We start from the raw sequence: 13788 nt of genomic DNA on the forward strand, positions 1-13788 counted from the left end.
GGTTAAGCATAGGACTCTTGGTTTTGGCTCAGGTCCTGATCTCAGGGTCATGGAATCGAGCCCCACCTCTGGCTCTGTGCTGAGCACAGAGTTTGCTTAAGACTCTCTCTTCCTCTACTTCTGCCTCTCCCCACCAACTCTCTCTCTCATAAATAAATAAATCTTTAATATTAATTAGTTAATTAATTAATATTATACACATTAATGCATAACAGGGACTTATTTACACCACACTTTAGAATGCTTCTGTGTATTCCATTGAATACTCATGATGTAAATTTGGTTAGACAATGCATACAGGAAAACCTATCAGTTCTCCAGAAGACTATTCCCTATCCAACCTTTAAGGGTCATTCTTTTAAAAAATTTACCCTTAGATACTTGTTATATATCATAGAGTGCAAGCAATTAATAAGATTAGCTTTATCATATTTAAAATTTACCTATGTTATTATTTTATATAAATTTTTTTGCTTGTTTTTTTCTGGGAGGTGTGTACCATATTGCTGACTTTAAAAACTATTCCATTAGAACACAATGCTTCTGTAGAGGAGGGGAAAAATATTTGGGACTCATCAGTTAAATGCAACAAAATAGAGCAAAAGTACATCCTCTCTTTGATAATTCGAACTAAGGAAAGATCAGCTAAAGCACCATGGATCCTCAAATGTGAAGCATGGACTTTGGAGTCCAACACACCCAAATTTGTATCTAGCTCCAACACTTACAAACTACTTAAGGTTCTACAAGTACTTTAAATTCTTTGGGTCTGACTGTTATCAGCCATGATAAGGATAATAGTATGTTTCTCATAGGTAAGTTGTGAAGCTTGAAGAGATGATGTCAATAAAACATTTTACATGGTATTTACCCCATAGTAAGCAATTTTTAAGTAGCAATGATTGTTTTGTTACATTCTCTTTAGCATGGCTTAGGAAGCTAAAAGTTCTATCTTTATAGTTTTTAGTAAAAAAAAAGATCAGGGGGCGCCTGGGTGGCACAGCGGTTGAGCGTCTGCCTTCGGCTCAGGGCGTGATCCCAGCATCATGGGATCGAGCCCCACATCAGGCTCCTCCGCTATGAGCCTGCCTCTTCCTCTCCCACTCCCCCTGCTTGTGTTCCCTCTCTCGCTGGCTGTCTCTATCTCTGTCGAATAAATAAATAAAAATCTTAAAAAAAAAAAAAAAAGATCAGATCAATCAGAGGTCAACGTGAGAAATCTTACCAACATATGAAAGGATAATTTAGTACTTCAAACCCACCTCAACGTTTGACTATTCTGAAGAAATTGTGACTTTCTCTTATATTCCACAAATTTTGGCTAAATAAGAAACATATAAAGATAGTTAAGAAAAGGATGAATTTGCATTTGCTAGAATCTGCCTGATAAATATTTCATATATTCCATTATTTTACATGTAATTATTTTAATATAGCCTAGTACAGTGCTTGTCATAAGATAGATATTCATTAATAGATATTTGTCAAATTAGAATATCCATCTTTCTATGGATTTGTACAAGTTCTTCATATATTAAATATACAAACCACTTCTCAGTTTTATATATTGTGAATATTTCTCCAATTTGTCATTATCTTACTGTATTTTTTAATACTTTTGTTTGCTAAAGTTTATCATCTTTTCCTTCTATTTTAAAAAGACATATGAGAGACTATGGACTCTGAAAAACAAACTGAGGGCTTCAGAGGGGAGGTGGGTGGGAGAATGGGATAGGCTGGTGACAGGTAGTAAGGAGGGCACGTATTGCATGGTGCACTGGGTGTTATACGCAACTAATGAATCATCGAACTTTACATAAAAAACTAGGGATGTACTGTATGGTGAATAACATAATATAATAAAAATATTATTATGGAATAAAAAGAACATTGTGCTAAATGAAAGAAGCAGACAAAATAAATAAATTAATTAATTAATTAATTTTAAAAAAGTGATTTTGTGCTTACAGAGACTTTCTCCATTTCCCTGCATTTAAATGCCTACCCATCTGCAGGGAAAAATGTTTTAAGGTGATGTCTTTTTTATTTAACTCAGAGACTTTAGCTCACCTGTCTTTAGCGCTCACCATTTAAAAAATAAAAGCTATTGATGAGGTTGGAGTTAACTCCTGTGAATTGGTTTTTTTTTTTTTTTTTTCTGGAGGAAGCAGAACTAGTAGACATTTACTATTTCCAGTACTGCTTCAGAGTTTTCCTGTGTTTTAATACTTTGATTAATTCAGTGGATAACTAATGAAGCAGAAGAAGTGAAGTTGAGGGGAGGAGGTAAAGGCAAATAAGAAACAAGAGTTAGATGATAGAGTCAACTCACTTTCTTATTTGGAAGTTTTCACTGAGGACCAAACTGAGCCAGTCTTCTGTGTCCAGTGGCAATAAGTTTATTGAGTATTATTTTGCCAGGTACTTTTCAAGTACTTTAAATGTATTATCACATCAGTTGTGAATGCAGTTTGTATGTGTATCACATCAGGACATACAGTTACTGTCCCTTTTATTTATAACCAAGGAACTTAGTGTAAAGGGATTATGTAACTTGCCTCAGTTGACATAGTCATTAGCAGAGCTGGAATTCAAACTAGGAAGGTAATTCTAGTACCCACAGCCTTAACCCTAAGGATCTCATGTAAGTATCTAAAACTTAATATGTGAAAAATAAAATATTTTATTTCTACCTCAAAAACTGCTTCTTCCTGATTCTTCCCTAGCTCAGTATCATGTCATTCTCCTGCCAGGTATTGCACTTGGAAAAAATTCGAACACCAAATACCATGGCCTACAAGGCCCTATAAGATCAGGTATCTTAGACCTCATCTTGAACATCACTTTTCCTTTCTTTATTTTTAACCTTCTACTCAACACTGGCCTTCAAGCATACTAAATTTATTTTCATCTTAGGAAATTATGTGTTTCACACTTAGCTGCTTCCTGATCTTCAGTGGCCATCCTTGAAATTGTGGCTTGGATTTCTCCTTTTTGGTACTTACTGTTTATCTCAAACTGTACCGTGTCAGAGAAGTGAAGCTTTCCCTGACTACTCAGTCTAAAGTAGCCACTTTATCATTTGCTAGTTTTCCTTCACAGTCTTTGGTACTTTATGATACTATATATTGTTTCTTTGTTTATTTATTTATTTTTATTTATTCTAGAGAGAGAGAGAGCATGTGCACGGGAGAGGGCAGATAGGGGTAGAGGGAGAGAGGGACAGGAGAGAGAGAATCCCAAGCAGACTCCCCACTGAATGTGGAAGCTAATGGGGAGCTCGATCCCAGGACCCTGAGATCATAACCTGAGCCAAAATCAAGATTTGGATGTTCAACTGACTGAGCCACCCAGGTGCCCTGTCTCATCTGTTTATTTCTATCTCTCTTCTCTTACATGTACACAGTAAAAATATAAGCTGCATGAAAGCAGAAATTTAACTGTCTTACTCAATTCCATGTTCCCTCTGCTCAGAACAGTGTTTCACATACCATATATGTTCAATTAAGTGTTTGTTAGGTGTATGAAAGGTTTATTGAAAGAGAATAATTCATCAAAACTGTGTATAAGAATATTTGTTTAGTAGCAGTATGGAGGCTGGACTGCAGTGGGAAAAGGCTTGCTCATGGAGACTAGTGAGAAGATTGTAAAATGAGGGTAATGTTAGAAATAAGAAAAAATATAGAAAGTACTAGTGAGTTAGAACCAACAGAATTCTGAAACTGATTGAGTTGAAGGACTCACAGACATTTGGAATAAGAAAATGTCATTAATATGAATAAGAAATACTAGGAGATGACAGATAACACTGGGAAAATTATGAATGGTATTTACGAGAGCAATTTTGAGTTTTTAATTTGAGATGCCATCGATAGGCAGGATGTATGGAATTTGAATTTAGAGGGATTTGAACTAAAGATGAAGTTATCTGATTGCCAAAGTTGGCATTTGGAATAAGAAAGTGGATTGAGGCTAAACTCACTTTTTGAAGGCAGACAGAAACAAAGAGGAGGCAAGAAGAAAGAGATCATCTGACTGTAGAGAGGAGGAGGATTGACATTGGATTTGGTAAACAAGGTTGCCTTCTGAAATTGAGGAGGTGATTTCAGAACAACGGTATGTCCTTCTATCTTAGGTGGAAGAAACTAGCATGGCAGTTTCTCTTGATAATATAAGGTAAGCACAAAGGGAGAAGAGATGGTATGAGAAAGAGCAAAATTCAATGTGTAAGGAGTATAGTGAACTCAGTTGGGATTTATGTAGTAAGATTTGGGTATACATAGCTAGAGATTACTAAAGAAATGAGATCACAGCTGTCAGCAGTGAGTGTCAGTAACTTTGTACGGAAGCTTGGAAGATGAAGGCAACGATAGAGATAAAGTTAGCTTAGCTTAGGTGGAAAAAAAAAAGAAGAATGGAGAAAATGCAAGTCTATATCCAAGCAGAAGGAGCCAATGGAATAGTAAAGGAACACAAAATATTTAACTTATTTAATAGAACAGGTATGCAGAGTAGAAAATTTGGAAACTATAACATTAATTTTGCTATTTAGAATTCTTTACAAAGTTTTTTCACTTTTTTATAACTTATCCTTTTTCATAACCTTTAGTTATGTGTAACAGCATTAAGAAATCAAACTTTTTTTTTTAATGAGAGGATTTTCTTAACCAACAGTATTTGAAATAGTATTTTTATGGATAAGTGCAAATGCCTATCTCATGAAGACTTGAATTTCTTGCCACAGAGTGTGTTTGAGGTGTTGGTGAGGCAAGTATTAAAGTTGTGGTTTGAATTCTTACTTTGAGAGAGGGTGTTAAACATGCATTCCCTTCCAGTTGTGGGGTTTTATGAATATGTGACCCTCTATATCACTCTTTTGAGTGTTCTGATTTATAAAATAACGTATACGAAGAGTAATTTTTCATAGGATAATTTAGAGAAATATTTATTTTTTTGTTTTATTTTTTATTAACCATTTTTAAAGTCCTACCATGTACCAGGTTTAAATAAGTTAATGCATATGAGAGGTTATTACATAATAAAAATTCAGTGAGTGTAAATTGCTATTAATATTGTGAAAAGTTCCCTGTCTCTCCAAAGACAGAGATAACAGTGCAAATAATAGTATAAGGAAAGTAAGGATCACTTTGGCCATTGCGTAAATTATTCTTTTTTTTTTTTAAAGATTTTATTTATTTATTCGACAGAGATAGAGACAGCCAGCGAGAGAAGGAACACAAGCAGGGGGAGTGGGAGAGAAAGAAGCAGGCTCATAGCAGAAGAGCCTGACGTGGGGCTCGATCCCACATCTCCGGGATCACGCCCTGAGCTGAAGGCAGACGCTTAACCACTGTGCCACCCAGACGCCCTGGCCATTGCGTAAATTATTCTAACTCGAAAGCCTAAATACTACAAATATTTTCACTGTTAAAATGAGTCAAGTTAAGAAAGAGACTACTGATTAATTATGTATAGGCCCATGACACTATGCGTCATTAATTATGTATAGGAGCCATGACACATATGTGGAGAAGAAGCAATTACTGAATTACCAGGAAATAGTCCATTGCAGTCAGTCCAATCATGCAGTTGCCAGAGAAAGCACATTTATTGGAGTAACCTACACATAAGACTGAGTTGAGTTTGCAAGAGCCTCACCATAGGTAATGTCCTTTCTATCTTTCACGGTCAAGTGGTAGAGGATTGATTGAAACTGAATAGCCCTGTCATTTGTTCCTACATTTCAACCATTTGAGAGCTGTTCTCTGCTGTCTCATGTGCTCTTATGCCAGAAATCACACTTAGGTTTTCTTTGAGCGCCTAAACTGGCTGACAGTCAGGGAATCAATATATCCTGTTGCACAGTGTCCAAACCTGCTATTAGTAGAAAAGTAACACTAAAGATGTGTTTCTTTACAGGACAGTGCAGAATTGATCACCTCTCTGCTTCACAGTGGAGCTGATATACAGCAGGTTGGGTATGGTGGCCTCACTGCCCTGCATATTGCTACAATAGCTGGTCACCTGGAGGTAAGTCTCACGTTGGTCACCTGTGAAAACAAACCTGGCTCTTTTGATTCTTGTTCTTAACTATTTTCAAAGGCTGGCTTTTCGGATTCTAGGAGTTGGTTTATTTTTTAGGTACTGAACACATACATTTATTTGGAGGATCAAGTTAAGCTATGTAAATGCTCTTTTGATAATCGATTCAGGCTATTTTATAAAAATATAATCAAACATCAATTAATATAAATATGCCTGGATACACACAGGCTTTAGAGAGTGATTAAAAGCATAGATTTTGGAGACAGGCAGCTCATTTTCCATCATTTTTTGTGTTTACCTCAAACAAGTTACTGTCTTCTCTGTTTTCTTCATTTATGAAATAGAAATTATAATAGACTTAATGTAATGATTAAATTAGATAATCCATATAAAGCACTTTGCAGATTGCCTTATATAGATTAAGGACTCAATGATAGATCATTCATTCATTCATTCACTTATGTATTATTTGATTTATTAAGCATCTGTTGTGCCATAGATATTGTTCTAGATCTGAGGTGAGAGTAGCAAAAAAATAGGCAAAACTCCATTTTCTTGGAATTTGGTTGTAGAGAATGAGATAGACAATAAAGAAAAGAAAACATATAATGTCAGTTAGTAGTAAGTACTAGAAAAAGAATAAAACAAGGTAAAGTGAGAAGAGTGGAGAAGTGGGCACCATTTAAAATAAACTACATAATGAAACTATATATAAAATATATGTGATAACACATGCAAATATCCTGTGGCAGAAAAGAATTAGTTGTGTTTCAGGGACACAAGTAAGCCAAACTTATTAGTGTGGTATGAGCTAGAGATAGAGTGATAGAGATGAGGTCAGGTGGATGGTTACAAACAAGATCACAAAGTATTTTTGAAGACCATGGGAAGGACTCTGGATCTTGTCTTAGATTTAATTACTAAAATATTAATTTCATTCATACAAAGCTCTTTCATTCGTATTATTTATTTAATCTACTCACAAATCCTCATGAAATAGTTTTTAATGTCACTGCAATTTGATAGATATAAAACCACAGTTCTTGTATAGTCATTGTCTTTACATATTGCAAAGCCATTGAGAAAAAGAACCATGTCTGGAATCCTGGTCAGTTTACTCAAAATACCATGATTTTCACACCGTATTATTTGTGATAACCACAATATCTTTATTATTAAATAGTTATCTATTTCTCCCTTGGGTCATGTTACAAGTTAAATTGTCCTTCTTTGCTAACACACACACACGTGCCAACTGTGAGCAAGTAGAGCTGCATATAAAATCATACATAAAACCTATAAAATGGGTGTGATCCACCTCCCTTAACAGAGTCACTTTAAAGGGTTCTTACATTCAGTAAATACTACCGTAGCTCATTGAGAGCAAAATAGTTTCCTTCATGCTGACATTTCCACCCCTTACTAGGTCTTATTTCCCCCTCAAAATAGATCTTTTTGGTGAGATTCACCGTAAGTGTAAGTGAATCTGTGTTACTTTTAAGAGGAAATTTCATTAGAATCATCTAAATATCAGTGTTTTCCAAAAAAGAAACCAACTGAGGCCAGTGATAAAGTAAATGGAAGGTAAACATTAAGAAGTCTGGATGGAAGAATTGATGAGGTAGACATTAAGTTCCAGTGAGATACATTCAACCTCTTAATGCTGGGGGAAAATGGCAGAATATGTTTTGTAAAACAAAATCCTTTTTGTCTACTGCTAAGCTGATTATATTTGTGAGGGATAGAATTACAAGTTTCAAAAGCAAGGTGGTTAAGAGCTTCGTCCCTTCATCTCCTAGCCAAATAGCTATTTTCTTGCTTTGTAAATCATAGTGTGGAAGGAAATTTAATTCTACCACCCTCAGGGCAAACTTTACCAAAATCATTCCAGATAGGTTTTTACTCTTGTCTTGCATTTCTTCATGGATTCTCTAACTTCCTTTGTTAGCTGTTGTATAACATTTAGTGACTTTTATTGTCAGTCACTACTGGTACATAAAGCAGGTGTATATGCATTAACACTTATTCGCTTCTTATCTAATGGACTAATTAAGGTACAAATCAGATAATAAAAGAAAATGATATTCAAAAAACCTACAAGCATCATATTCAAAATGCAAATTTTTTCTTTGAATTATTTTCCAAAGCTATTAATTGCAATAAATACTCACTTTTAATATATTTTCTTCCCCCCATATTCATTCATTCATTTAATAAATATTTTTGAACCTCTACTTTTTCCATAGCATAGTGCTAGAATATGGGAATGATATAAGAAAATATGACATACTTTTTCCTTCTAAAGACATTATAGTGTAGCTGGACACACAAAATTAATACACAGGAAAAATTATATAAACAATTCAAAAGTAAAATAGTAAGGAAGGAAGGGGAAAGAGTCAAACATCAGAATGAGTTTGGTAATTAGGGACAATTAGAAATGTGATAATTACATAGCAAGAAATGACAACACAAAATGAGAAGAGTTAGGAATTCACTAGGAATAGAGATCAACATGGACTGAAAGAGTTGGGGGAGGATTTGTTGAGAGAGGTTTTGAAGTTGGGCTGAACTTTAAAGAGTAATGAGAATTGGACAGAGAAAAGAGGAATCATGTCCAGAAATGGTAAGAAGAATGAGCTGAACACATTTAGGGGAGAGTGATTATAATGCTAGATGAACAGATTGTGAAGAGTCCCTACAAGTAAATTTGGATGTTAGGAATAGACCAGACTAAGGAAACTCAGAATAAAAGTCCAAAGAGTTTAATTCAATTCAATAAGCCATTATTTAGTTTATGGTGTATAACACACATGCCTAGTTGGTATGGTAGATAAAGAGATAAATAGAAGACAGAAATTCCTGCTCTTTAAACATATTTACATCCAATAGGATTTTTTCCTAACAGGAAATGACAAGCCATTGAGACTTTTTGAACAAGAGAATGACTGGAGATTTGATAAATAATGTATTGAAGAGGATTTCTTTGAACACAGTGTTTAGTATGGGTTCCAGAGTGATGATATGATGATTAAACAGACAGAGATAAAAGATTGGGTAAAGGAATCAATTTGGAGGAGAAATCAATTAGCTCCAACATGTTGATCTACTGACAATATCCAAATTTTCAAGTGGAAATATTCATTAATCATTTAGAAATACACAACTAGCATTCAATGGAGAAGTTGAGGTTTAGTGTAAGTTTTTGAAAATTATATGTGAAGAGGTGATTTTTGAAGCCAGGATAGCTGAAAGTTATAAATTGGGTCTAATAGGTAGCAAGGGACTGAGCCCCTATCCATAGAGACTTGAATTATTGAATAGCCGTTGAGGGACAAAGAAGGATTGGTCACAGTGGTGTGAGGAAAACAAGAGATGGTACTATCACAATAACTAGGAGTATAGAGAATTTCAGTAGATAAAGGATCCTGGGTATCAAATGGTGTAGAAAGTACAATGAATACAATGGGATAAAATACATACAGTTTTTACTTATACCAAAAATTTAGATGCTTATTTCACTCCTATTTTTCACTCTTGGTTAACAGAGATGGTGGCAGTGGATCAGTGGGAGTTCCCTTTCATTAGTAGTCACTTTCTTTTATGGCCCACCTGTCTCTGTGCAACAATAACTGATGCTAAGTCTGACAGCCCTCTTTGTCTACACATATCAAATTCAGAACCTCCATTAGTGTCTCAAGTGTGTTTGTCCTCCCATAATTGTGAATTCTATTAAACAATTTTACAATAAAATTTACATCAACTAGGCAGCTGTCTCCTTCAGTAATAGAAGAGAACATGTGCTGTGGATTCCTAGACATGCTGATTGCAATTTGAGACTCAGATTTAGGCTTATTGTGCTTTGAAAAGGAGGCAAATAATGCTTGTCCTGGGTCTCACTACTTCTCCCTGATTTATCCATCAATACATGTCCATATGCTACTTTATACAAGGCCCAAGATCCTGTCAGCAAACTACAAAAATGCATTAAACCCTCTTCTCCCCTTTGAATCCAGGAGGCACATGCGTCATATGCTCCGTCAACCATGGAAAATGAAAAATATTAGCTAACATTTGGTAGTGCTTGATTATTCATGTGCATTTGTCATTTGGCTCTCTTGTTAGATAGCTACCATTACACTTAGTTTATCAATGAGAAAACTAAGGATTAGAGAAGTTAAATGACTTCCACAGGGTCATTCAGATAATAAATAAATGAGATGAATAGGACTCAAACCTGGTAATCTACTTCAAATTTGTAGTCTTGTAAATAAAAGAACAATTATTCCCTTTTGACTCTTGTATGTGTTGCTAAAACAGGCTTAACACCCATAAGACACAAAAACTGTATTCAGAAAACAAAACGTAAACTGAATATCTTAGTATCTAAAGCCCAGACATTGTTACATATACAATTTGAGCAACATTAATTGATTCAAGAATAACTTTATATGGTACTTAGTATATAGGCATCCAGGATCCATGGATGTATAATGCATGTATGTGAGCACATAACACACACACACACACACACACACACACACACCCCAAGTGTAAAACACTTTATACTTAGTCGAATAACTCTTGTAAAAGCTGTTACACTTTGGTGTTTCATGCAGTAGTTTCTAAAGTTATCAGGAGACAAATCAATTATCTGTAGCTATAGACAACTGTTTGAATAGCAAGCAGAAAAGCATGTCTGAGATGACACAATATATAATGTATAGGGTTGTGGAGTGTTTTATTTCTCACAGAAAGTCACAGTTTCATATACACTTTGTGCAGGTGAGAATATTATTTTTATAGTTGAATTTATTCTATCCTACCTTATCCTTTTTTTCAGATTGTAAACACTTATCCAAACACTGCTTCAGAAATGCTTCCCAGTTATTTTGGAATTTATTTCTGATTTCAAGGAAATGCAATTGATGTTGTTCCAGTTCATTCTTAACTAAATCATCTGAATGTTTCAGGAGAGAGTTTGTTTACCATGAAGCTTCTGACTCTCTCTAAGTTATTTCTTTTAAAATGGCTTTAGTTTTCTCCCCAAAGGCACAAACAAGTGAATGCTTGGAATTATAAAATGTGGTCTCTCTCACTCTTTCTCTCTCTCTCTTAAAGAGGTAATGTGCTCAGGAGTTTTGTAACTAAAAAGTATCGGATCTGCCTCCAGTCTAATGAATAGGCTGTAGTCCCTTATGAACTTTATTCTGAATTAGAAAAAATAGAACCCTATGTCATTTCACAGTGTACAGTGCCATTGCCTTATCTCTGATGTCTCCCAAAATTTTGCAAGCAGAGAAACAAATCCTATATGAACATCATGGGCTACTACAATTCAGGTACAAAAAGCACAACAAGGGCCAAATATACACATTATTGTAAATAATTGTTCAAGTATTACTGTAGTGAATGCCATTAATGATTGATAGGTATTCTAATTACCATTCCTTTTTTTTAAAAGATTTTATTTATTTATTTATTTATTTATTTATTTATTTATTTATTTATTTATTTCAGACAGAGAGAGAGTAAGTGAGAGAGAGTGCAAGCAGGTGGGAGAGAGGCAGAGGGAGAAGCAGAATCCCTGCTGAGCAGGGAGTTGACCTAGGGCCAGGTCCCAGGACCCTGGCATCATGACCTGAGTTGAAGACAGATGCTTAACAGACTGAGCCACCCACGTACCCCTCTAATTACCATTCTTTGGCATGAACTCTAAACTTGGTCTGAATAGTCATTTGCAGATCTGTGATGCCAAAATTTAATATTCATTCATATCAAATGGTTAAATCTGAAGCTAAGCCTTTATTTTACACACAGCCTTTGAGAACTGAGACCTGATTTAGAAACACCACATCTCCTGTGGCATTCAAAAGTGGTTTTCTCAGAAGTCAAAACTAAGAAGCTCTACGTCCTAATTACCAAATGTGCTCAGTGTTACAGAATACTGTTTCTGATAGGCAAGGAGACAGTCTCCTACTATCTAGGCTTTTGGTCTAGAGACTGAGACAAGATCACAGATTATATATCATAATCAGTAATTTTATGGCTTCAGAAGCAGTGCCTTAGGTGTATATCGGTTGTAAGGTTGATACAAGAGGACATTACCTTGAGTGTCACTTTTTTTTTGTACTCAAGTCTTTGCCATAAGTTCAATTAGCTATTATTAAACATTAAGTACTGCTTTTGGGGTGAGGCAAAAGAGCATAAGCAGGAAAAGCTTTATAGGCTAATAAAAATGTAAATGAAGTGTTCATCAGCTTGCTACCATGGCAAATGATGAAAGAAACATTACCTGAGAAATTAAATTCAAAGATTATTGCTAATCAAATCAACCTGAATGAGAAATCCCTTTGTAACCATTCAGCGTTTTTTGTGAATTTGTCTCTCTATGCCAGCCCTCTGTGCACTGAATTTGATTCCAATATCCTAGGTACTCCATGCATTTTTTAAAAAGGATAGATAGATATAGATAAGATAGATATAAAACATGATTTATGTATAAATATGTGATATGTGTGCATATATATATCACATATTTATATATAAATCATGTTATACAATGTATCAGCTAGGCAAAAATAATCTCTGTGCTAGATACCTGTGACAGTTGATAAGAAACAGCTATAGATTTTGATGCATGTGCACTTAACCTTTTTCAATGCCGTATTCCCTACCAGGAATTTGAAGGCTGGGTTATGAATCAAGGTTTCTACAGCTTGCTTAAGTCACATCCCCAGAGTTTCAGAACCTCTAAGCCCCCTATGTGCCAGGATGGCAGGAAATTGCTACTCTTGTTTCCCTCAATTAGGAATCCATGGGAAGACCAATACTTTCTACTTGTTCTTAAATACAGTAATAAAGTAGATGGTGAGTACTACCTACTTTCTCTCAGGGATGTTCCATTCCGGGATGGTATTTAGGGAGTAGAGCCCTTTAAGTATTTTATCTTTTCTGGATATTGTGTAAGCTCTTCTCCCTGATGGCTCCCTTTGGTGGATCTCCAAAGAACTTTTAGAAACTTTCAGAGGTTCAGGTAGTGGGAGTGAGAGGCTAGAGCCCCCCACAAGTGGCTCTCAACAGCTGCCCTCTGTCACAGCATCTGTCTTCTGAGGTATCCCTCAAAGGCACTCAGCATCTCTTCCTCTTATCACTTGTTCTTCCACAACTGAATATCAGACTAATATCGCCATTATAAAGCATGGAACGATTAAGGAAGTCACACAAAGGTTTCTGGAGTTGCTCTGAGATACAATTCAAGTGTAACTACTTGAAGTTATCTCAGACCTTTCTGCCATTTATTTTTTTCTGTGCCCTGAAGCAGGCTACTAGCTCCCTCAGTTCTGGGCTGAGTTGTCTCATAATTACTGTAGATTTCCACATCTGAGAAAGATCCTGGCAAGAGTTGAAAAATCATCTTCATAATTCTCTCCTGAAAGGTATACATTTGAGCCATCCAGAAATCCCAAATTAAATAAGACAAAGGGCAATGGATGCAAATCTTTTGTCTAGAGCAATCAAAGATATTACTGGTAGTGGTCATTATGTTCCTTCATTCTGTCATTCATTCTGTCATTATCTTACCAGACTTCCTGCAATAGTATTCTGACTTATAAGGCCTGTCTTCCTTCTAGTCTTTTTCAGTCTACTTTATCCTAAACACTCCTGAAATTTTGCCAGATTCTCTAACACGTGGCTTTGGTAAAGTCACTCCTCTAACCAAGAAACTTGCTGACTCCAAAA

At 35.4% G+C, this 13788-nt stretch overlaps 1 protein-coding gene across 2 annotated transcripts in view; it reads left to right on the forward strand.

Annotated features, from left to right (window-relative positions):
- TNNI3K (TNNI3 interacting kinase) overlaps positions 1-13788 on the forward strand; it is a 300692-nt gene that overhangs the window by 51673 nt on the left and 235231 nt on the right. For both annotated transcript variants that reach the window (XM_087866002.1, XM_045802016.2), the window contains one exon: positions 5920-6030. In XM_087866002.1, the coding sequence (XP_087722128.1) occupies positions 5920-6030 (111 nt within the window). The remainder of the gene's footprint in view (positions 1-5919; positions 6031-13788) is intronic.

This window comes from Ursus americanus, chromosome 12, assembly GCF_024610735.1.
Source record: "Ursus americanus isolate L20-20 chromosome 12, mUrsAme1.1.p, whole genome shotgun sequence".
Taxonomy (NCBI): Eukaryota; Metazoa; Chordata; class Mammalia; order Carnivora; family Ursidae; genus Ursus; species Ursus americanus.